Raw genomic sequence first — 24919 nt, 5'->3', positions numbered from 1 at the left:
TAGAGTCAGTGATGCCATCCAGCCATCTCATCCTCTGTCATCCCTTTCTCCTGTCTTCAGTCTTTCCCAGCATCAGGGTCTTTTCCAATGAGTCATTTCTTTGCATCAGGTGGCCAAAGTTTTGGAGTTTCAGCTTCAGCATCTGTCCTTCCAAAGAATATTCAGGACTGATTTCCTTTAGGATGCACTGGTTGGATCTCCTTTCAGCCCAAGGTTTAGGTAACCGAAAAAGGGAATGTCTTGAGGTCTGTGCGCTGTCCTGACTCCATCTTCATAACTGGGAAGAATTACTGTCCATCCCCTTTGCCCCACGTGCTGAGGGCTTCAGAAGTTTATGTTGGTTCATTTCCCCCAAGAAGTCCCCCGAGAGAGGTGGAACCTCAGGGGCGAAAGGGAAACGTGTTTTGTTTTTTACTCGCACAGGATGTTTTACAGGCAAGTTCTGCCGAATTCTGAAGCAACGAGTAGTCTGTATTCTTACACAGATTGTTCCAGAAAAATGGAAAAAGAGGGAAAGTCAACCTATATATTTTATGAGACTAGTTTAATCTTGATTCTAAAAAAGATACTTAAACCATAAGGCAAGTTAAGTCTACACCGATTTTACTAATAAATATAGATATGAAGGATTTCCCAGTTGGCACAGGGGCAAAGAATCCACCTGCAATGCAGGAGACACAGAGAGTCAGGTTTGATCCCTGGGTCGGGAAGATCCCCAGGAGTAGGAAATCACAACCCACTCCAGTATTCTTGCCTGGGAAATCCCATGGATAGAGGAGTCTGGAGGGCTACAGTCCTTGGGGTGGCAAAGAGTCCGACATGACTGTGCATGCACGCACACATACATAGATATGAAAAATCCGAAATGAATCCACTAGTATATATAAAAATGCCTCAGTATGCTAAAAGAGTGCCATTCACAAAAAGACAAATATTATTAATACATTATTTCATTTATATGAGGTACCTAGAGACAAAGTTAAATTCATGGAGACAAAGTTAAATGGTAGTTGAGTAGGGGGAGGGAAGGAAATGGGGAGTTCTTTCATGGGTACAGTTTAGTTTTGCAAGATGAAAAGATCCTAGAGATTGGTTATACAACAATGTGAACATGGTTTTTTGTTGTTGTGTTTTTGCTTTTTTGCCACATGACTTTCAGGATCTCAGTTCTCCAAACTGGGTTTGAACCCAGGCCATGGCAACAAAAACCTGGAATCCTAACCAGTAGGCCACTAGGCAATTCCTGTGAATATATTCAATAGCACTGCAACACTGCAACTACTACAAGCACTACTACAATATACATCAAAGCTGTATATTGTCACCCTGCTTATTTAACTTATATGCAGAGTACATCATCTGAAATGCTGGGCTGGATGAAGCTCAAGCTGGAACCAGCAGAAATATCAACAACCTTAGAAACGCAGATGGCACCACCCTAATGGCAGAAAGTGAAGTGGAACTAAAGAGCCTCTTGATGAAGGTGAAAGAAGAGAGTGAAAAAGCTGGCTTAAAACTCAACATTCAAAAAACGAAGATCATGACATCTGGTCCAATCACTTCATGGCAAATAGATGGGGAAACAATGGAAACAGTGGCAGATTTTACTTTCCTGGGTTCCAAAATCACTGTGGATGGTGACTGCAGCCATGAAACTTAAAAGACACTTGCTCCTTGGAAGAAAAGCTATGACAAACCTAGACAGAGTATTAAAAAGCAGAGACATCACTTTGCTGACAAAGGTCCTTATAGTCAAAGCTATGGTCTTTCCAGTAGTCATGTACAGATGTGAGACTTGGACCATAAAGAAGGCTGAGTGCTGAAGAATTGATGCTTTCCAACTGTGGTGTTGGAGAAGACTCTTGAGAGTCCCTTGGGCTGCAAGGAGATCAAACCAGTTAATCCTAAAGGAAATCAACCTTGAATATTCATTAGAAGGACTGATGCTGAAGCTGAAGCTCCAATACTTTGGCCACCTGATGTGAAGAGTCGACTCACAGGAAAAGGCCCTGATGCTGGGAAAGATTGAGAGCAGGAGGAGAAGGAGATGACAGAGAATGAGATGGTTGGATGGCATCATTGACTCAATGGATATGAGTTTGAGATATTGAAGGAAGCTCCGGGAGATAGTGAGGGAAAGGGAAGCCTGGCCTGCTGCAGTGCATGGGGTCACAAAGAGTTGGACATGACTTAGAAACTGAACAACAACAAAGCATTACTGAAATTTGCACTTAAAAAATGTTTAAGATAATACATTTCATGTGTATTACCCACAATTAAAATTTTTAAATGCTTTCTCAAAAGGAAAAAAAAGGGGACTTCCCGGTGTTTCAGTGGTTAAGAATCTGCCTTGCAATGCAGGGGAAATGGGTTCAATCCCTGGCTGGACAACTAAGATCCCACATGTTCAGGAAACTGAGCCCAAACACCACAACTATTGAGCCTGCATGCTCTGGAGCCCACCTCAGCTAAGATCCAACATAGCCAAATAAATGAATAATTTTTAAGAAAAAGAAAAAAAAAAAAAAGGATCAAGTAGGGCTCATTCCAAGAGTGATTTAACCAAGAATGGTTTAACATTAGAAACAGTCATTACTGAACTTCCCTGGTGGGCCACTGCTTGAGACCACACTTCCAGTGCAGGAGGCTCAGTTCCTCCCTGGTTGGGGAACTAAGGTCCCACATGCCACGCCCTTTGGCCACAAAAAAAAAAAATCCATTATTATAATTCAATCCATTATTATAATTCATCAAATCAGTGAATTATAGGAGAAAACTCATATAATTATTTCAAAATATGCAAAAAAAGTATCTGATGGAATTTGCTTTGATGACTATGATAAAAACTCATAGGGGAAAAGAGGAACTTGATCAGAATGACATAAGCCATATGCAATTAAGTATGATGGATAAATACTCACATTCCCTTCAAGATCAGGAACAAAGTAAGGAATGTTCCCTATCAATGATGTTGTTTAGCAAAGTATTGGAAGTCCTGGCCAAAGCAATAAACCAAGAAAAAGAAATTAGTGATTATATCTACATAGAAAATCCAACAGAATCTACAGACAAGTTTAATAAATTAGAGTCAGCAATGTTACAAAATTAATAACACTCTTAACATTATCAATAACCCACCCAAAAATGTAGTAGAAAATAAACAGCAATAAAAATCAGAAAGTATTTAGGAAATAACACAGCCCAGAGCTTTTTAGAGAAAAAATACTTTAAGAGCATAAAAGAAAATACAAATAACTGAAGTGGCATACCTTGTTAATGACTAGAACAGTTTAACATTTAAAGCTGTGATTTCTTCTGAAATTAATCTAAAAATTAAGTGAAATCCCAGTGATAATTGGGAGGATATTTATAGAAGATTTTTGTAATACTTTTGTAGAAGAATAAAAGTCTGTGAAAAGCTAGATCAAGGTTGAAAAAGATGACCAAAGCAGGGGACTTTCCCTGCTATATTAAACCTCAGGGCAAACCATAGTAATAAAAAGCACATGGTTCTGGCTGAGAATTAGTCAAGCGAACCAGAGGAACCAAAATCAGACCTTAAAATAGATATGTATGTTAGCAACAACATACTTGATGTCTGATAAAAATGGCACCACAGTTCAGAAGGAGAATGAACTGATTGTTTGGTAGATAGTGCTGAGGAAACAAATTCACTCTCAGTTCAGTTCAGTTCAGTCGGTCAGTCGTGTCTGACTCCTTGTGACCCCATGAATCTCAGCACGCCAGGCCGCCCTGTCCGTCACCAACACCCAGAGTTTACTCAAACTCATGCCCATCGAGTCGGTGATGCCATCCAGCCATCTCATCCTCTGTGGTACCCTTCTCCTCCTGCCCCCAATCCCTCCCAGCATCAGGGTCTTTTCCAATGAGTCAACTCTTCGCGTGAGGTGGCCAAAGTATTGCAGTTTCAGCTTCAGCATCAGTCCTTCCAATGAACACCCAGGACTGATCTCCTTTAAGATGGACTGGTTGGATCTCCTTGCAGTCCAAGGGACTCTCAAGAGTCTTCTCCAACACCACAGTTCGAAAGCATCAATTTTTCAGCACTCAGCTTTCTTCACAGTCCAACTCTCACATCCATACATGACTACTGGAAAAACCATAGCCTTGACTAGGTGGACCTTTGTTGGCAAAGTAATGTCTCTGCTTTTTAATATGCTATCTAAACTCACTCTACATTGAAATGAGCCAATGCCACGTGGAGCAGAGGGCCAGACAGGATTCAAAGCAGCGGATTGAGCACACTGCTGTGGGGTCTCACAGAAGGCAGGAGGAAAAACAGGGGTGAAGGAAGGAAAATAAATGAACATAACTCAAGAGGGGCCTTGTTCATAGTGATGACGTGTCACAAACTGTGCAGGATTGACTCAGCTCTGTACATGAAGTCACAAAGTGAAAGACGGTGGGTAGATGGAGGAGCGTGAGCACCCCTAGAGCTAGGGGGACCTGAGTTCAAATCCCAGTCCTACTACTCACAAGCATTAGGGAACTGGGAATGAAGCATTCATGTCGTCCACAAATATTTATTGAGGATCTACTTAGCGCCAAACACTGTTCTGGGCACAGTGGACACAGTGTGAATAAGACAGTGTAAAACACCATAATTTCAGGTAAGTGCTATGTGATATGAAACTGACTTTAGATTGCAGAGTCAGGCATGGCTTCTCTGAGAGGTGACATTACAGCAGGGACACAGATGATGAAAAAATCCCCCTCACCCCCCACCCCAGTGAAAGAGCAAGGTTAAGTGCTTTCCCGGCATAGAAAAAACCACTTGCAAAGGCCCTGAGATGGAAAGAGCTTGGCCTGTGTGGCTGAATGAGGTGAAAGAGGGGCAGAGGGGGACTTGATCAGATTGGGAGAGGTAGGCAGCAACCGTTCAGAGCTCTGTGTGGAATTTAGTCAAGAGTTCAGGTATTATTCTAATCACAATGGAAAACCAAGGGATGGTTTTCTGCAGAGGAGTGACTTGGCAGTATATTTAAAAAACAAAAAAGTTTTAAGACAAACAGAGAGATATGTTTTAAAAGACCACTTTGCCTGCTGCGTGGAAACCAGTGCAAGCCACATAAACTTTTTCCACATCTGCACCTAGACAGCATATTAAAAAGCAGAGACATTACTTTGCTGACAAAGGTCCATCTAGCCAAAGCTGTGGTTTTTCCAGTAGTCATGTATGGATGTGAGAGTTGGACTGTGAAGAAAGCTGAGGGCCGAAGAATTGATGCTTTCGAACTGTGGTGTTGGAGAAGACTCTTGAGAGTCCCTTGGACTGCAAGAAGATCCAACCAGTTCATCCTAAAGGAAATCAGCCCTGAATATTCACTGGAAGGACTGATGCTGAAGCTGAAACTGCAATACTTTGGCCACCTCACGCGAAGAGTTGACTCATTGGAAAAGACCCTGATGCTGGGAGGGATTGGGGGCAGGAGGAGAAGGGTACGACAGAGGATGAGATGGTTGGATGGCATTAGCGACGCGATGGACATGAGTTTTAGTAAGCTTCGGGAGTTGGTGATGGACAAGGAGGCCTGGCGTGCTGCAGTCCACAGGGTCCCTAAGAGTCGGACACGACTGAGCGACTGGACTGAAGTGAACTGCATGGTGGTGACAATCCCTCTCCCGAGCAGGACCGTGGTGAGTAAGGGTGGGAAAACAGTCCTCAGGAGCCTGCTCGGCACTCAAGGAGCGGGCTGGGATGCAGACAGCTCTATCTCGGGCCTGGAAGGCTGGCGCGTGGCAGCTCCTCCAAGACCCTTGTATACACCCAGGGATTGCCTCCGAGAGCGGCACCCGCTGTCGCTGGCCGAGGCGGCCGCTGGGCGGCGTGGCGAGCCCAGCTCGTTCCGGAAGAGAGAGGGCCCAGTCCTTCGGTCTGCTCGGCGCTCGGCAGCCCTGGCCTGCTGAAGGCGGGAGGGGGCGGGGCCGGTATGTAAGGGCGGGGCCTCGGCCAGGGCGCCGGACCGTCGAGCAACCTAGACGACGGCACGGGGAGCGGGGCCTGCGCGCGGGGGCGGGGCCTGCGGGCGCAGATGGCGACCGCGTAGCGCGCCTGAGCGGGCCCGGGCCATGAGTGCCTCCCGGCCCCAGTTCAGCATTGATGACGCCTTCGAGCTGTCCCTGGAGGACGCGGGCCCTGGGCTCGAGCCCAGCGGGGTCGCCCGCTTCGGGCCGCTGCACTTCGAGCGCCGGGCCCGGTTCGAGGTGGCCGACGAGGACAAGCAGTCCCGGCTGCGCTACCAGGTGAACCGCCCGGCCCACCTCACCCCACCTTCGCCTGAGTCTGAGCGGACCCCAGGCCGGACCCCGGAGAACCCCAACTCGAGAATCTGACTAGAAGCCTCGGCCGGAGCGGGAGACCGCCCCCGGGAGGTGGCCACTGATCCAAATCCCTGCCCAGACCCTCTCAGTTCTGATTTCAGTCCCCAGCTACTATTGGAGAGCCCACACCCAGGAGCTTGCCCCCACCCCAGCTGGAGACCCCAACCTTGAGACCCCGTCCATCCTGGGTACTAACCCTCCCTTTCCTTACCCCACAGGGATGGGGAACTCTTCTGTACTTGAACCAAACTTTGTCCATACTCAGAAGCAGCCCTGAGAGCCCCAGGCCATATAATCCAACGGGAACCAGCACCCCTTTTTCTGTTCTGGAAGTCCCCACCCCATTCTTTCCTCCAGAGCTGAAGGCCCTGACTCACATGATGAGTGAGTCCTTGCCTGTGCCATGGCGCCCACTAAACTGGAAATCCCCCTTTTCCCAGAGGACCTCCACCATCTCTAGACTCCTTGTCTTGAGAACCTGAACAAGATTCCTATGCCCCAAACCTGGAAACGATTGGCCTGCCCTTCCCTGGCCTCCCAAATCCAGGGCCTCCATACTGGGCCCCCGAAATGCCATGCTGACACCCCCACCCTGATTCCCAAAGTTTGGGAGATCTCCTGGCCCCAGGAGCCTCAGCTAGTCCCTGGTGGCTCCTCCCTGCCAAAGCCCCCAGCTCGTACTCCTACCTGGGTTTCAGTTTCTGTGAATCACCAAACCCGTTCTGCGGGGAGGGCGGAGGGAGCAGCTGTCAGGCGGCCAGGCAAACAGCTGTGTGGGCTCCCTTTCTTCCTCTCCACCAGAGGGGAGTGAGGAAGGGCCTGAGCCCAGTAACCCCTCTGAGCCCTGTGTTCTGGAATAGAACCTGGAGAACGACGAGGATGGAGCCCAGGCCTCTCCAGAGCCGGATGGGGGAGTCAGCACCAGGTCAGGGCCAGGTGGGGACCCACCCCGTACTCCTAGCCCCAGGCTTCTGGCTCCCGTCCCCAGGCCCCTGCTCAGTCGTCCACCTCACCTCACTCAGCTCTCTCACATCCTGTCCTAAAGAGACCCCCGCATGGGGCCCCTGTCCTGCACACTATGCTAGTGCCAGCCTCACCCGCCCACCTCCACCAGGCTCTTTATCCTGCAGAAACCCCCGGCCTGGTTTGGCCCCTGTCTTCTCACAGGTGACTTGTCCTGCAGAAACCCCCAACCCTTGAATTCCTCTTCACCCCGGGCCTCTTTCAGTGTCCCCTCTCCTGCAGGAACACCCGGCCCAGTCTCCGCCCCATCCCCCACAACGTCATCATGATTCCTGTCCCAAAGGGTCCCCTTCCTCACCCCCCCCACCCGCCCTGCAGGGATTCTGGCCGAACATCCACCCGCAGCTCCCAGTGGTCGTTTGGTAGCATCAGCAGCAGCACTCAGCGCTCCTACAACGCCTGCTGCAGGTGAGACTGCCCTGTCCCAGCACCGCTGGCCCCTGCCCCCACACAGGCAGCCCCGGCTGCTCCCCCACGGTCCCGTGGGGGCGGGGGTGCCCACGGAGGCGGTGGGCCTCCTGTCAGCGTGTCCACACACTTCCTGCTCTGTTGCCATCCAGCTGGACTCAACACCCTTTGATCCAGAAGAACCACCGGGTAGTGCTAGCCTCCTTCCTGCTTCTCCTGCTGGGGCTGGGTGAGTGCCCCCGAGGACCCCCTGCATGCCCTGCCTACCCCCATGAGGGCTCCACCCTCCTTTTGCTCAGGTTCTGCACCCTGAGGAGGCAGCTGGCTGGCATGACCCCACCCCCCTTTTACAGACGAGGAAGCTGAGGCCTTGGGAGGGGCAGGTGCAGCCTCCTGGTCACACAGCCAAGAAATCACACATAGTTGAAAATGGAACCTGGGTCCATGCTCCAAAATTTCCCTTTTTTTAAAGTCAGTTTAACCCACTAGGGAAGAGAGAGGAAGAGCTACTCTTTATCCTGTGTCTACTCTGAGCCAGGTGCAGGGCAGGCTTCCTTACGGAGGTCACACAGCAAGTGAGCGGTAGGGCCACGAACCAGAACCTAAGTGTAGATGCAGGTGAGCAAGGATATGCCTGACCCAGTGGCCAGGACTGCGGAGTACCCTGCCAGCCCGATCCACAGGGTACCTGTCAGTTCCCTTCCTCTGGAGTCTGGGAACTGAGAAGGACCTCTCCCCCACGTCCATTACTCAGATAGGGAAGTTGAGGCCCAGAGCAGGCAGAAATCAGAGCCAGATGTTTTCTGACTCTTTTTCTCCTCATTCTGTGGGGCTGAGGAATCAGGGTCCCCCTGAAAGAATCTAGGGTTGGGATTAAGAGGATCCTATAACGTGGGCCCAACTGTGGCATCTGCTCTCCGTCCTCCAGGAAGGTCAGAGCCCCCTAGCAGGAAAGCTGGGCAGCATCCTTGCCTCAGCTCTGTGTGTGCAGGGGAGGGAGCCGCCACCTTCCCAACATGTGTGAGTCACACTGGCTAACTGCCTTACCTTATTTTATCCTCGTTACCCGACAGGGCAAACATTATTACTATCCCAGTTCAAAAATAAGGACACAGGTGAAAGGTCACAGCTGGGGGGTAGATGAGCTGGGATTTAAACCCACATCAGTGACATTGTCAGGCCTGTGGGCCGCCACAACCCATAAATTGGAAAGAGGAATTAGAAAAAGATGCCTCCTTTGAGTGGGCAGAGCCCGCAGCCATGAGCCAGGATACTGAGAGTGAGTTTCAGCCGCCATCCCATCCTTTTTGAGGTGTTCTGTGCAGGACACAAACCACACAGCAGTCCATGGTGGTCCTTCAAGCCTCTGTGCTGTACCCCCCTCCAATCCTCAGGGCTGTAGAGTCCAGCTCCCCGTCTCTGCGCCCATCCCATCCTGTAACTGGGGACCCAGGACTTTCTCAGCATCTGAAAAATTGATCCAGCCATGACCTCAGCTTCCCCAGTGCCCACTGTCATTAACCAAAGTCCACATCCCTCTCCAGGGCCTACAGGCCCTGCCAAACTCCTGAAACCTGGACTCTGCCTCTCCAGTCTCCCCAAAGCTGGAAGTTCCTAGAAGGCCCCAGGTTCCCTCCAGACTCTGGGCCTTTGCCAGGCTGTTCCCCCATCTGGAACACTGCTCTCCCTTTCTGCCTGTGGGGTGCCCAGAACAAAGCCTCTGGAGTCAGATTACCTCCACCTTCCCAATACAGCCAGTGACGTTACTCCACCCCTCCCCCTGAACGCCGTGCCTCAGTTTCCTCTTCTTCGCAATGGGGATGATAATACCTGTCCATTCAATCAAGGTGACAAATAAGGCACTGCATGTCACACACTTAGCCCAGTGCCTGGTAGCACCTGGTAGCACCTGGTAAAAGGTGACTAAATGGTGACTGCTACTGCTGCTGCTACCCTGCTCAGATGCCACTGCCTCCAAGAAGCCCTCTCTGATTCCCCAGGCTCCTGAGCTGCCTGATCACTGGGGTTGTAGCTTGGAGGTTCTTGTTGGTTGCTCCACTCTGAAAGGGGCTGGAGGCAGAGACCCCATCTGCCGGTCCCCGTGGGATTCCCAGTACCAGGCACTCAGCAGTTAAACTCCATAAACCTTTGCTGACTGACTAAAGGAGCCACACCAAGGAGCAGACAAAAATCTCTCCTTTCACGGACATTTCCCAGGACCTGCTCTGAAAACACAGAGCTTGGTGAGCTTCCCCTGGAGGTTCTCTACCCAAAGGGCCTTCAGCTTAGGTGGGGGACACCATTCCTCAGACCTAAGCCATGTGGGGGGGTTGCGGGCGGAGGTCCCCACACTGCCACCAGCTTCTGCCTCCTGCGGCGCCTGCCCTCACCCTCGCGGCTCCATTTGTGTGCAGTGCTGATCCTGACCGGCGTGGGACTGGAGGTGGCCCCCTCGCCAGGTGAGCCGCCCCTCCGACCCCCGCAGGCAGCGCTCACTCCCCTCGTGCCCAGGGGTCCTTGGCAAGCCCTTCCACCTCCTCCAGCGGTCAGCACCTTCCCGACAGGAAACGGCCCCTTTGACCTCGGAGAGGGAGACTTGCCAGGCACTGAGCCCGCCGGGGAGCCAGCCCAGGAGCCTCCCTGCCCTGACCCGACCCCTCCTGCCCTCCCGCAGGTGTCTCCAGCGCCATCTTCTTCGTGCCGGGCTTCCTGTTGCTGGTCCCAGGAGGTGCGAGTGGGCGGTGGGCGAGGGCGGGATGTGGGCGGGGGCCCTGGGCAGGATGTGGGCGGGGGCGGGCCGGAGGCGGGCCCGGCACTGATAGGCCCCGCCCTGCAGTCTACCACGTGATCTTCATCTACTGCGCCGTCAAGGGTCACCGGGGCTTCCAGTTCTTCTACCTGCCCTACTTCGAGAAGTGAGCAGACGGCGGGATCCAGCGTCGGGGCCGAGAGGCCCCAGTGTGTGCTGCCTCCTCGCATCCTTGGAGGGGCACTCCCGGAGTCCGCGCCCGGCTTCGGTTCCCGCATCCCAAGGGAAAAGCCCCGTCGGGACCCTCAAGCCCCCTCGTCGTCTGGGGAGTTTGCTCAGGAAGTTTGGGGCATGTGGGTCTCGGGCCACTACCTGAGCCTGGGAAAGTCGCCCCTCCCCTCTCTGTGCCTTAACTTATTCTCAGGCCCTGGGCTTGCTGGGTTGGTGATGTTTTGTGCTAATAAAAGCGGTGCTTAATTCCAGCCCACAGTTGGCTTTTTGCTTGCCACCGGCCCACCAGGCTGGCCACAGCCCCCTCCCAGAAAGGCCAAGGAAAAGACTTAACATGGGGCTGAAGGGCTCTGGGACTGTTCCCCCCTATGGTACACATACAGCCCTAACGCTCCAAGACTTGCCCAAGGTCACACAGCTCATTAGCGGCAGAACTGGGCCTGAGCTCTTCTGCCCTGCAGGCCTGGAGGAGGATCTCCCCGCCCTTAGCCGGGTTGTCCTGCTGCGTCTCCACTCAGAGAGGCAGCACTGGTGCCTCCTCCACCACCCACCGTGGCCCTGGCCAGGAGCAATCTGATGACGCAGGCCTGGGGCCAGGAGGCTGGTATCCTGCTTCCAGCCTGGCTCTGGGGCCCTGGGCTGCCACAGCCAGCTCCAAATGTGGGCCACCAGAAGGCAGCCGCCCAGCCACCTCCACCCACTGCCCTACTTCCCAAACCCAGGGGTTGGGGGAAGCAGGGGCAAAGGACATAGGAAGCAGGGCCTGTATGACAGAAAGCCTCAATGATCAAAGACTCTTAGAATCACAAAACATTGGAAACAGACCGTAGCAGAATTTTGGAAGGACCAAGCATCTCCGGATCTCAATAACCAGGAAACAGAATCTTTGAGCACCCTGAAATCTGAGATCATAATAGCTGCCATTTATCAGACTCTTAGAAGGCACCAGGTTGTGTGCTAAGCACTTAACATGGGTTATTTCTGGTCATCCTCCAGGAAAACCGAGGCCCAGAGAGACTGGGTCAGCCAAAGGCAGAGTTAGGAATATAACCCAGGGCTTCTGTGACTTATGTGGAAGGGGTGTCAGCAAGCCGGTATGGTCCCTAGCTAACCAACAGGCCAAATGAGTGGCCCGAGGAGACCCAGTTCGTGTTCTTGTGTTCACAGTCTTCCACTCCCAGTAAAACATGAGTGCCATTAAGATGGTATTTGCTCTGAAGTGGCCTCTACTGTGTCTGCAGCAGCCAGGACAGTACCTTTAGATTTCTGTGATTTTGTTGAATGAACACCAAGGCCCCTGCTCTCACACCTGATCTGGCCAACCTAGACGTCCCACTCTCAGCCACCAATCAAGGCACTTTGAGGGGCACCAGTTAGATGCAGGAACTCCTAAACGAGTGATTCTCAAGTTAGCTGGAGGTAAAGGACCAGTTTTCATTTCTAATACGTTATGGACCAATGCTTTAGTAAGATAAAAAACTAGAAGAGTGAAATTTTTAAAAGATACAGAATATAAGCCCACAGTTTGTATTACCAGACTAATCAAAGTTACCTTTCAATAGATATAATCAGAACAAACACGGGAAAAAAAAAGTTATAAAAACCATTCATTGAAAGTGGGCAAATTAGCAATTAATGTAGAGTTGTTGCTATGCTCATCACTTTTTGTCACTTTACAGTTTTAAGTGATTCTATTAGAAGTTTTTCTCTAACCAAAAGTGGTGATTCTCCATATTATAAGACTATCTCAGGGATTTCCCTGGTGGTCCACTGGTTAAGAACCCACCTTCTAGTGTAGGGAATACGGATTCGATCAGGGAACTACGACCCCACATGCTTCGGGGCAACTATGCTGGTGCGCCACAACTAGAGGGAAGGCCATGCCATGCAGGAAAGATCCTCCATGTTACAACTAAGACCCGAGATAGCCAAAAATAAAATTTTTGAAAAAGACTTATTTCAGGGATCTGCAAGCTATACCTCACAGGCCCGATATAGCCCCCAACTAAGAATGGTTTTCACATTTTAGTAATGGTTGGGAAAAAAGCAAAAGGATAATAAGCTTTCGTGGCACAGAAGTTTATGAAATTCAAATTTTGGTATCATAAGTTGCATTCAATGAATTATTATTTGTCAAATTCCCTACACAGCAACACTTGTATATTGACTTTGGCTGCTCAGCCATGCAAACTACTATAAAGAGCAACAGAAATCATATGGTCCGCAAAGCCTAAACTCTACTATCTGGCCCTTCACAGAAAAAGGTTGCCAACACTTGGTCCATATGAATGTGTTGACAGAATACTGAATCGCAAGGTTTAAAGTTTTAATGTGATCAATGTGCTTGATTTTTGCTGGTTAGTTTATGTAATCCAAATTGGATTGACAGCAACACCATCCTCAGGAAATAATGAATCTCCAAACTCTAAATATGATTTCTTTTTAGTTAGAAAGTGCATTAGTAATTGCATGCAGCTTAAGAACATTAGATTTCCTTAGCGGATTGTGACTCCATTTACCCCCGACACTTTTCCCCCCATAGCCCACTTTGTAGTCACACTAGCTTTGTTTTGGTTAATTCTCTCCTAGTCAATATTTTTTCCAAGCTGTCAGTTTCAGCCTTTCAGTTGTCATTATGCTTTGATGTGTCTCTTGTATGTGCACTCAGCTGTGGGGAAGAGCCTGGGTATCTGCCTTTTGAGATCTGCTCTCTGCCCTTGCAGTAGAAGAACTTCTGGTTTCTAGCTGGGCACAAGGTCCCGCAAGATAAAGACTGCATTTCCCAGCACCCTTTGCAACCAGGTGTCCCAGGTGCAGAGCCCTCCCTAACCGGGTATAAGTGGTTCCTGCTGATTGTGCCCTTTCTTCTTTGTTTCTGCTCCCATTCTGTCAGGTGGGAAACCAACAAATGTGGCTACACCCTCAGAGTGGCAGAGCAGCCAGCAGAAGAAGCCTAACGGCCTGAAGACCATACAGCTGGATTGCAACTAAGACTCTTCCTGTGAGGGAAATAAATGTCCATCCAGTTTAAGGCATTGTTGTTTGGGGTCTCCATCACTTACAGGGACCCCAGTCTAACACTGATATTTTCTTCTGGGACTGAAACTCCAACTTTTAACCAAAAAAAAAAAAATCTTGCTTATACTTATTGTAATTTTTTAAAGAATTATTTCTACCTTCTGTTTTAATGTTTTCTGTAGATTTTTCTTTGCTTTTATTCCTCTTTCCCAGACTTCTACTAGCTTAGTCAAGAAGTCTTCACTTTCTCTATTTTCGTCCTCTATTGCTTAAACTGTTGAGAATGGAACATTGTATCTCTATTTCTGTTACCCTTACATGATTAACAAAATCTCAATGAACCTTCCTACTCTAGGAAAAACAAGAAAAAGTTTTCAGCGTATCTAAAATATTCTTTCCCATCTGCCATTTTATTTTTGTCTAATTTTTAGTCCCTCCTTGTTTTAACATCCCCCAAATTATTATTTTTATAGGTAATGCTTCTTTAGAGCTACCAGTACCTTTACTGGTTTCTTTTCTGACTGTTATTTAGTACACATGCTACCTTGAATTGTCTTATTACTGAAGCCATCCCTTCAACAAGAGTTTGTGGGTGATAAACCCTTTCTGCCTTGTGTTGTTATATTTCATCTTCATTCTTGGCTAAGATGAGCTCGGTGTTGGCTTCTCAGCAGGCACTTTTTCTTCTGCACACTGAACAATTTACTCCATTTTCCTCTTGCATCTACTGCTGTCAATGAAAAAAAAAGTCTTTGGAGAGTCTAGTTGCTAATCCTTGGTAAGTAATCTGACTTCTCTCCCGAGTTGTTTACAAGATTTTCCTTTTGTATTCCGCAGTTTCACTGGGATGCATCTAGATATACATTTCCTTTTATTTATCCTTCTCCGGCTCCAATATGCTCCTTCAGTCCGGGCCCTTTGTGGAAGTCTTTATGGAAAATTTCTAACCATCATCTCTTTGAATATTGCCTCATGCCCATTTTCTACATTTTCTTCTTCTGAGACTCCTAATGACTGTGGTGGTTGTTGTTTGATAGCTAAGCCGTGTCTGACTCTTTGCAACCCCATGGACTGCAGCTTCCTGTCCTTCACCCCATGGACTGCACTTCCTGTCCTCCACACCAGGCTTCCCTGTCCTTCACTGTCTCCTGGGGTTTGCTCAAACTCATGTCCACTGAGTCAGTGACACCATCCAAACATCTCATCTTCTGTTACCCCCTTTTCTTCCTGCCCTCAATTTTTCCCAGCATCAGGGTCTTTTCCAGTGAGTCAGTTCTTCGAATCAGGTGGCCAAAGTATTGGAGCTTCAGCATCAGTCCTTCCAGTGAATATTCAGGATTGATTTCCTTTGCTGCTGCTGCTAAGTCACTTCAGTCGTGTCCGACTCTGTGCGACCCCACAGATGGCAGCCCACCAGGCTCCCCCGTCCCTGGGATTCTCAAGGCAAGAACACTGGAGTGGGTTGCCGTTTCCTTCTCCAATGTGTGAAAGTGAAAGTGAAGTCGCTCAGTCGTGTCCGACTCATAGCAACCCGATGAACTGCAGCCTACCAGGCTCCTCCGTCCATGGGATTTTCCAGGCAAGAGTACTGGAGTGGGGTGCCATTGCCTTTAGGATCGACTAGTTTGATCTCCTTGCAGTCCAACGGACTCTCAAGAGTCTTCTCCAGCACCACAGTTAAAAAGCATCAATTCTTTAGCGCTCAGTCTTCTTTATGGTCTAACTCTCACATCCATACATGACAACTGGAAAGACCATAGCCTTGACTATACAGACTTTTGTCGGTAAAGTGAGGTCTCTGCTTTTTAATACAATGTCTGGGTTTGTCATAGCTTTTCTTCCAATTACCAAGTGTCTTCTAATTTCATGACTGCAGTCACCATCCACAGTGATTTTGGAGCCCAAGAAAATAAAACCCGCCACTGTTTCCATTTTTGCCTCATCTATTTGCCATGAAATGATGGGACTGGATGCCACAATCTTTGTTTTTTGAATGTTGAGTCTTAAGCCAGCTTTTTCACTCTACTCTTTCACCTAGCTTTTAACTACTCTTTAATATTTTCTGTCATTCATCCCTCAATGCTACCTGTGGGGGATTTCTCAGATACAGCTTCCAGTTCATTAATCTTTTCTTAAATTGTGTCCAATCCGTTTAATTTATCCCTTGATTTTTTTTCATTCCAATGGCCATATCCTCTATTTTTAGAAGTTCTATTGGGTTATTTTTTTTTAATCTTTCTATTCAGTTTTCATACCATGCTGTTACAGATACCCTCTCTCTTGTTTAGTCTGTCTGTTTTTTGTTTGTTTGTTTTTGCATTTACTTCATGGTCTCTTTTAGAGTGTTTTATGATTTCCACTTTGGAGTGCTGACTCTCCTGTTTACTGCATCTTCTGCATCTCCCTCATGGTGATTTGTTTCCTTATGTGATTTGTCATCCTTTGTCATGAGTTCATCTTCAGAAGTGACAGGGGTATTCGGGTTTTTTTTTTAACTCTTATGTGCCCTGGGGTGAAAGAGTGTCTTTCTCAGCAGTTTTTTGTTTTTTTCCTATTTCTTCTGCTTTTCACACCACAGAGATAGACCACACTCCTGCTTGACATGCAGACCTGAGTTTCAGGTTCACTGGGGTAGCTTTTTCCACTCAAGGTTGAACATCTGCACCTTGTCACTTTCTCAGGTTTGTGGGTAGCGGTATATTTTGGCCCCCTTTTCAAGAACAGGGTAACCTGTTGAGACCCTGGAATATATGAAGGTCATGTCCTGCTCCCCAGCCTCTTACAGGTCTTTTGTCCCTCCTGGGTGTCCGAGCCCAGACTCCCGAACCTCTCCACCCCTGAAGCCTCCACAGCCTCTGATTCTTCCCACCACCCAGCTTTGGATTTTCTCTTTGTCTCTGGTACCTGGGACCATCCCTGTCTTTCAAGTTCAGTTTTTAAAAAATTTTTTTCCACATATAAGGAGTGAGAGGAGTCCAGCCACCTTTCTCAGCTCCCATTTTACCAGAACCACCCCCTGCACTGCCCCATCTCTGAATGCTGCCAATTCCAGGGAGCTCCCTACTTCCCAAGGGGCTGGAGAGAGTCAAACCTTGTCACACTAGGGAATGACGGGTGGTCGAGGGCAGGTTTCCTCCAGGCCGTTCGGGTGGAAGGCAGGCGAGAATGAGGGGGGTTTTTTTGTGTGACATCACAAGCCAGGTCTCCAGCCAGAGGTTGTCAGAGCAGAAGCCCGGGGGCTGCTGGGTCTCTTTCATCCTGGGGCCTCCAAGGGAGGATGTGCATCCTGAACCTTGCTGCTGTGTCTGGGGCCAGAGGAACCTCAGTGGCGGGACAGCATCATCACGAACTCTGCAGGAGAAGGGGTGGGGCTTGAGCTGGTCCAGGTTAGCGATCCCAGGAGGCACTGGGCTCAGCCAGGGACCCAGAAGGACGGGGCTTGGTCTGGGGGGACGCTCACCGTCAAAGTCCACGGTGCCGTCCCCATTGAGGTCCACGTCTTGGAGCATCTCGTCCAGCTCAGGACCCACCAGTGGCTCCCCCAGCAGAGCTGGTGCTGCCTCCCGCAGCTCTGCCACCGTGATCCGCCCATCCCTGTCCCTGTCAAACTGCGATTCCGGCAGGACTCAGCCCTCCTACCCTCTTCCTGCACCCACCACCACCTTGCTGGACACCCCCACTTCCTCCATCCAAACTCTCCTCCTCCTCCCAGACTGAGGCCGTGAACCCCCTGCCTTCGGGGAAGTCCTCCTGGGGAGACCCCCAGCCGGGAGTGAGCCAAACTCTTTCCAACCCCCTTCACAGTCCTAGTGCCACCAGCAGCAGGGCTCGGGGCCTCCAGAGGCTGAGGTTCCCAGTCTCCTGTGAGGCCAGTAAGGATGCCACCCAGCATCCACCCACCCACCGGCCCCCCGGGCTCCCCCGCACCTCGCGGAAGGCAATCCGCAGCTCCCGCAGCCCCAGCATGTGCGCTGTCTCCTCCCTCAGCTTCGGGCCCATCATCTCCACGAATTCCTCGAAGTCCACACGGCCACCCACTGCAGACCCAGGCAGAGGGTCACAGTGGTGAAGACTGGGGCCCAAGGAGGGACCCCAGCCCCTCACCCGCTCTGCGTCCAGAAAGGATACCAGCTTCCATGTCCCCAGGGGTCGGAGGCTGCAGCCCGGGGCTCTGCTGGGGGCAAGATGCTCAAGGGCTCTCAGTGAAGCACCAGGTGTGGGGGACTGAGACCAGGCTGGGGAACCGGAGAGCCCCAGCCTCAAAGCCTGGCTCTCTCACTGATGCTGTGACCTCAAATGACTCGCTGGACCTGCCTGCTCACTGGAGGACAGGGTGCTATTGCAGTTGGAGTTCATGGTTGTAAAGTGCCAGAACCCCAGAGGTAGCAGTAAAGACACCTTAGAAGCATACACAGGTAGTTTCTGGATTCTAAGAGGCCGTCAATTATAAAAAGCACCAATGGTCCATGAATAGCTTCGGGAGAAAGAAAGAGGCATGACACTGAATATTCACATCAATTGTAAATCACGTTCCATTTTGGGAACTGTAAGGGAAAAAATTGCTGGTGTCCTGGGATGAAAGGAACCTGATATTTGATAAATCAGCTGTGGTGCTGGAGAAGACTCTTGAGAGTCCCTTGGACTGCAAGGAGACCCAACCAGTCCATCCTAAAGGAAATCAGTCCTGAATATTCATTGGAAGGACTGATGATGAAGCTGAAACTCCAATACTTTGGCCACCTGATGTGAAGAGCTGACTCATTGGAAAAGACCCTGATGCTGGGAAAGATTGAAGGCAGGAGGAGAAGGGGACAACAGAGGATGAGATGGTTGGATGGCATCACCGACGCGATGGACATGAGTTTGAATAAGCTCCGGGAGTTGATGGACAGGGAAGCCTGGCGTGCAGCAGTCCACGGGGTCGCAAAGAGTCGGACGCGATTGAGCGACTGAACTGAACTGATACTCACACAAGGGCTGCCCGTCGGACATTTAATCGCAAGGAGTGGCCAAGGTTCTCTGCCGCTCGGCCTCACCAAACCTTAAAAGACTCTTTTCAGGATGATCAGAGAGAGGCAGAGACAGCCCAGGTGGCTGGTACCAGCGCAGACCGTTTTATCTCAGTCAGAGATGGGGGTCCCCAACTCCAGTCCCGAGGACCTCTCGTGGATCACCCGGTGCCTTCCTCGTCCCCCTACCCTCCGTGTCCTGGGGCCAACGTCGTCAAACTGTCCTGGAAACTGCCATTCCACCCCCCTCACTCCACCACCCCCCTGTCTGACTGCCAGAGCCACCGCCCAACACCCCTCCGTCCGGTAACCTTGAGACTGGGAAAGGACCCCGGTGGCAAAGCCAAGTGGCTCCGCCCACCCGCCCCGCCGCGCCCCGGGGAGGCGGGGTCAAGCACTGACTCCGCATCTTGACGTGTTGAGAGACCTCGATGAGCTCCATCTCGGTGGGCATGTAGCCCAGCGTCCGCATGCACTCGCCCAGGTCCCGGTAGCCGATATAACCGTCGTGGTCCGTGTCAAACTCCTCGAAGGCGGCCTGAAGCTCTGCAGGGGAGGGAGGTCAGGCGCAGGCAGCCAGCCAGACTCTGAGACCCCGCCCACCCGCCGCTCCCAGCGGGGGGCACTCACCATCCAGCTCCTCAGGGCCCAGCTCTCGGTCCTGCAGGGGCATAGTCCAGCTTGTCCCCGGGGCCAGTCAGGGCTCTGGCCAGCCTTCCTCCTCCAGCCCCGGGCCACGGTGGCCTGGGCAGGGCCCGTCCCACAAGGGCCGGAGAAGGCAGCGAAGTCCCAGGAGAAGAGTTGACCCCGTTCCTGCTCCTGGGGGCCCCGAGCTGCCACAGACCCCCTGGGTTAGCGGTCTAGCTCTACCCACTGCCCATGCCGCCGGCCCCCCCGCCCCCCACTGCAGAAACCCTGCCCCCACAACCCGGCTCCTGAGTCTGAAGCAGAAATTGGAGGAGGCCTGAGTGTTAGGGGAAGGGTGGGCTGAACCTGAGCCCATGAGTCCCAACCCCACCCCCAGGCCCCCCAACCTTGGTCCGGGCCCCCCTGACCTTCCCGAAGATGCGGTTGAGCAGGGGCCCGTACGTCCTCTGAGCAGCATCGTGCTGGGGGCCAGGACGGTGCCGGTGGGACTGGCGACGAGGGGCCGGCCCCTCCTGCCCTTCTCCGGTCCTGGAGGGGTTCTTGCTGCTCCCCTGGGCCTCAGGGCCCTGCTTGGGGGTCTGCTCCCCAGAGCTGCCGGTGACCTTACGGGACCCTCGGAGCCCCTTCTCCCTCTTGCTGCTTCTCTTCCTCGTCAAGGGGGGCCCCTCAGCACCACTACTGGAAGCCAGGACCCCCTCGGGGGGCTTCTGTGGTCCGGGGGCTGGGCCAGGGCCATGCCGCCCCCTCACCTGCTCTTCAGCCATGTGGAGAGGGGTGACAGGGCTCAGAGAAGTGGCACCAGGGAGCACCCCTGCTTCTCAGGACCCATAAAGCAGCTTATAGTCTGCCACCCCGAGGGCTGATGACCAGGGATCCGGCCCTGAGGGGGATTAGGGTAAGTGAGTCAGGCAGTCCAGGCCCTAATCCCGCCCCCTGCCTGCAGGTGGCCAGATCGGCAAAGCCGATCAGTCAAGGGAAACATCCTCAGCAACATGGGGTGCCAGGACAGAGTGGCCGCAGTGAGCTTCGGACTCTAGCTCTGCCACTCATGAGCTGGGAGACCCAGCAGACTCACCTCTCTGTCTCAGTTGCCTCACCTATAAAATGGGAGCAGTATTGCTGAAGCATCAGAGAGCCCAGTTGTCTGACATGAGCAGGACTCAGCTACCACAGGACATGGGGAAGCAGCTCAGGCAGGAGGAAGAGTGTGTACAAAGGTGGGAGGTGGGAGAGAGGACAAGTGACCCCTCTGTGGGTGACCTCCCGACTGGAGCAGGGGGTGTGTGAAAGGAAGGAAGAGAGGCCAGATCATAGGGGCTTGGGATCACGGATGATTGAGAGTCACGGGGGTGACATCAGAGAAGGTACACCCTGGGGGACGCAGGGCCTGCTCTGAGCTGGAGGGGCCCAGGCAGGGGGGTTTCGGCCATCCGGCCCTGTCAAGGATGGGGGGCCTGGCTGGTCACTTGGCCCCACTGGGCTAGGGTTAGGGTTTCCCCGGCGAGCAGCCCCATGAAAGATTGATGTCCTCTCAGCTTGGGTTTCATGCCAGCAGCCTTAGTGCCGCAGGGCACCAGGCAGCAGGCCCCGGCGTGGGGCAGACACCCCCTGCTCCTTCCAGCCAGCGGCCTGCACCTCACAGGTAAGCCAGGCCTCGCCAGTTGGGGCCTCAGGGGGTGCCCTGGGCTCTGATCCAGGAAGGAGCTTGCAGAGTGGGGTCTGCCTGAGTAAGGGCCCTGGGGGTGGGGAGACCACAGGCTAAAGGTCAAATGGCTTGAGCTATGGGCCACAGGCGGGACCCAGGCTTTCCGGGACATCTGGTTTTTCCACCTCAGAGGGAGTCTCCCTCTCCCCACTAAGGAGGTAGGGTGAGGGCAGCAGGCCTCTTGGGACTCAGCCACCCTCATCCTCATCATGCTGCTGAGCCCCTTACCCCCTTTTCTAGTGAGTAACCCCAGGGGACAAGGGAGCCCCCCCTCTGCCCCAGACTCCCTGTCCACTCTTGGGCCCAGGCGACCCTAAGCCTTTCCCTTTGGAATCTTTTTGTTTGTTTGTTTTGGCTGCACCACATGGCTTGCAGAATCTTAGTTCCCCTACCAGGTATTGAACACCTGTCCCCTGCAATGAAAGCATGGATCTTTAACCACTGGACCACCAAGGAAGTCTGAATCTCCAACCCTTGAACCCAGGATGCAGACAAAAAGGGAGCCTGTGATGCTTTGACCATTTGGGCTGGTTTTGTTTTGGCCGCACTATGCAGTTTGAGGGATCTCAGTCCCCCCACCAGGGACTGAACCCAGGCCCACGGCAGGAAAAGGCCAGGTCCTAACCAGTGGACCACCAGGGATTTCCCAAGCGGTTTCTAAACTGTTCCCTGGAGTCCTAAGGGTGCTTGCCCTCCTTTAATCTGAGCACGCTCTTTTAGTTCACATAGGAGTTCTGCTATAAGATCATATTGAAATGAATTTGAAAGCCTCTGGTTTGGTCTGTGTGGATGCAGCGGGATCCCAGGTAACAGAATAATTAGAGTCCTGGTGCCCACATTCCTATCTCTGACCTTGCATAGGTCACCTTCCTCTGCTTACCTGTAGGATGGATTGCAGGAAGGCTAGGTAAACTAATCTGTTTAAAGGCCCTAGCAAAGGCTAACCACTCCAAAGGTGATGATGATGGCCCAGAGAGGGACAGCGACTTTCACGGAGATGCTCAGCATCCTCTCTCTCGTTTTCAGTCATTCATGCCTTCATTGATTCACCAGGTGCCCACTCCATGTCCAGTAAGACACTGGGGACCCCAGATAGACCCTGCTATGGAAGCCAACCTGGGTGCCCCTGGCCGCTGGCCCCGCACAGAGCTCGACGACGAGGACTACCCCCAGGGTGGCTGGGACACGGCCTTCCTCGTGGCCCTGCTGCTCCTGGGGCTGCCAGCCAACGGTCTCATGGCGTGGCTGGCCGGCTCGCAGGCCCGGCAGGGCGCAGGCACGCGGCTCGCCCTGCTCCTGCTCAGCCTGGCTCTCTCTGACTTCCTGTTCCTGGCGGCAGCGGCCTTCCAGATCATGGAGATCCAGCATGGCGGGCACTGGCCACTGGGGACGGCCGCCTGCCGCTTCTACTACTTCCTCTGGGGGGTGTCCTACTCTTCCGGCCTCTTCCTGCTGGCCACCCTCAGCCTGGACCGCTGCCTGCTGGCGCTGTGCCCTCGCCGGTACCCTGGGTGCCGCCCAGCCCGCCTGCCCCTCTGGGTCTGTGCTGGGGTCTGGGTGCTGGCCACCCTCTTCAGCGTGCCCTGGCTGGTCTTCCCCGAGGCCGCCGTCTGGTGGTACGACCTGGTCATCTGCCTGGACTTCTGGGACAGCGAGGAGCTGCCGCTGCGAATGCTGGAGATCCTGGGGGGCTTCCTTCCTTTCCTGGTGCTGCTCGTCTGCCACGCGCTCACCCAGGCGGTCGCCTGCCGGCCCTGCCGCCGCCAGCAGCCTGGGGCCCCGGCCTGCCACGGCTTCGCCCGTGTGGCCAAGACCATTTTGTCAGCCTACGTGGTCCTGCGGCTGCCCTACCAGCTGGCGCAGCTGTTGTACCTGGCCTTCCTGTGGGACTTCTACCCCGGCTACCTGCTCTGGGAGGCCTTGGTCTACTCTGACTACCTGATCCTACTGAACAGCTGCCTCAGTCCCTTCCTCTGCCTCCTGGCCAGCGCCGACCTCCGGGCCCTGCTGCGCGCCATGCTCGCCTCCTTTGCAGCCGCTCTCTGTGAGGAGTGGCCGGGCAGCTTCATGCCAGCTGAGCCACAGACCCCAGTGGACTCTGGGGATCAGACGGTACCAGGGCCAGTGGCTGAGGCCCAGCCACAAGTGAACCCCGAGGCCCAGACCCAGGTGGACCCCGTGGCCCAGCCACAGGTGAACCCCGAGGCCCAGACCCGGGTGGACCCCGTGGCCCAGCCACAGGTGAACCCCGAGGCCCAGACCCGGGTGGACCCCGTGGCCCAGCCACAGGTGAACCCTGAGGCCCAGACCCGGGTGAACCCCGCGACCCAGCCACAGGAGGACGACGAGCGCCAGCCCCAGCTGGATTCTGGGGCCCAGTCACAGGCAAGCCCCAAGGCCCAGCCCCCCGGGCCCACTACCAGCTCAGACCCCAGTGCCTGTGAGGAAGCCTCCTCCACACCAGCCATGGATTCCACCCTAGAGGCCCCCGTGAACCCGGCCGCGCCTGCTGCCTCTGAGGGAGAAGGCCCCAGCAGCGCTCCCCGAGAAGAGGCCCCGGGCTCAGGCCCCACGTGAGGGCTCGGGAAAGTCCAGGCCCGCCAGGACAGCAGAAGAGCCAGGGGAGACGGAGGAACCAGCCCATCAGAGAGGAGGACGGGTACCGTGGGGGAAGTTCGCGTGGAAAACCCCTACCGAGTCCCTTGGGCCTGGCAGACGGGACTTGGGGGACGTGAACATGAAGCAGCCAAAATCCCGTACGGTTTGTTGAACGTCATGTCCCTGGTCCCAGCAAGCTCTTGCAGGCTTGGCCCCTACACGGTGGCCCAGCACCGCCTCCCCACGCAGGCTACCACAGGTGATGGTGTGCTGTGGGTTCAGCTCTCCAGTGCCCTCCAGGCCCCACAGACAGCCCCCTCCTTAGCCTCGGTCCTGCAGGAGAAAGATGCGCAGAGTGACTTCCTCAGGCTTGATCCGACCTTCCTTCCATCCTTCCCTCCCTGCTGTCCTCCCTGTGCCGACCTCTCACCTGGATACAAGGAGCCCAGGAGGAAGTCCCTACAGAGAAGGGAGGCATGCAGGAGCCATCAGGAGCCCGGGGCCTTAGCGGCCCACAAGCAGACTTGGCAGCCTTCTCCTCCAATCCCCCACCCCAACAGGCAGTGAGGCTGGGGCCAGACTTCCTTCAGCAAGGTGGTGAGCACAGAGGCAAGAGTGAGCAAGCCTGGATTCCAATCCAGCTCCCGGTGACTCTGGACAAGCCGCTTCACCCTCCGAGCTCCTGTTGCATCTGGTGTCGTGAGGATTAAATGAGAAGGTGTGTGAGGTGCTGGCAGGAACTGGCACACAGAAGGGGCTCAGTGAACAGATGCTTCGTGGACATCCAGGGATGCAGGGGCTGGGGATGATGGAAGGAGTGCCCTGGTCCTGCCTCTGCCTGAGCCCCTTCCACACTCTCAGCCCAGATGCAGAGACGGGAAGATGTCCCAGCAGAAAACTCCGGGAACCAGTGGCTCCAGGGACAGCACAGGGCCCTTGGAGGTCACACAGTGTCTCCAAGCAGAGCCGGCCTCTTCCGTCTCCAGCTGCAGACCCTGCAAGAAAAACTAGGAAGTGCTAAAGGTCTATTTTCAGACTCCCCCACCCCACTTCCTTTTCATACCCGTCACTCTCTTCTGGCACTCACCCCACCCAGCTTTCTCCCAGTCACTGGGGTTCTAAAACCATGAACTCTTTCTCCTTTCACCCCCACCCCCCACCCTTTCCCTTAAGCTCAGCACTGTGACC

At 53.0% G+C, this 24919-nt stretch overlaps 3 protein-coding genes across 7 annotated transcripts; 2 read left to right on the top strand and 1 right to left on the bottom strand.

The window, feature by feature from the left end:
* The first annotated feature begins 5974 nt into the window (after positions 1-5974).
* On the top strand, positions 5975-13788 carry TMEM134 (transmembrane protein 134). 5 transcript variants are annotated; one of them, XM_070457729.1, is made up of 7 exons: positions 5982-6264; positions 7203-7267; positions 7684-7773; positions 7926-8002; positions 10188-10232; positions 10448-10501; positions 13647-13788. In XM_070457729.1, exons 1-7 carry the CDS (start codon positions 6091-6093, stop codon positions 13742-13744), a joined length of 603 nt encoding a protein of 200 aa, XP_070313830.1. In that variant the 5' UTR covers positions 5982-6090; the 3' UTR covers positions 13745-13788. The 5 variants fall into 5 exon arrangements, with proteins under 5 accessions (XP_070313831.1, XP_070313832.1, XP_070313830.1 ...); XM_020887808.2 differs by lacking the exon at positions 13647-13788 and adding an exon at positions 10610-10780 and having other exon boundaries at positions 5988-6264; XM_070457730.1 differs by lacking the exon at positions 7926-8002 and having other exon boundaries at positions 5975-6264; positions 7203-7278.
* A 91-nt stretch (positions 13789-13879) lies between these two features.
* CABP4 (calcium binding protein 4) lies at positions 13880-22070 on the bottom strand. Its single transcript, XM_020887802.2, has 6 exons — positions 19836-22070; positions 19411-19441; positions 19183-19326; positions 17699-17808; positions 17232-17379; positions 13880-17122 (listed from the first exon to the last, which is right to left on the bottom strand). Exons 1-6 carry the CDS (start codon positions 20190-20192, stop codon positions 17094-17096), a joined length of 819 nt encoding a protein of 272 aa, XP_020743461.2. The 5' UTR covers positions 20193-22070; the 3' UTR covers positions 13880-17093.
* Positions 22071-22154: 84 nt separating this feature from the next.
* GPR152 (G protein-coupled receptor 152) lies at positions 22155-23898 on the top strand. The gene has a single exon (XM_070457728.1). It carries the CDS (start codon positions 22166-22168, stop codon positions 23708-23710), a length of 1545 nt encoding a protein of 514 aa, XP_070313829.1. The 5' UTR covers positions 22155-22165; the 3' UTR covers positions 23711-23898.
* The last annotated feature ends 1021 nt before the right edge of the window (positions 23899-24919 follow it).

Source organism: Odocoileus virginianus, chromosome 28 (assembly GCF_023699985.2).
Source record: "Odocoileus virginianus isolate 20LAN1187 ecotype Illinois chromosome 28, Ovbor_1.2, whole genome shotgun sequence".
Classification (NCBI taxonomy): domain Eukaryota; kingdom Metazoa; phylum Chordata; class Mammalia; order Artiodactyla; family Cervidae; genus Odocoileus; species Odocoileus virginianus.
Note: the sequence above shows the minus strand (reverse complement) of the source record. Positions and strands in the feature narration are given on the sequence as shown.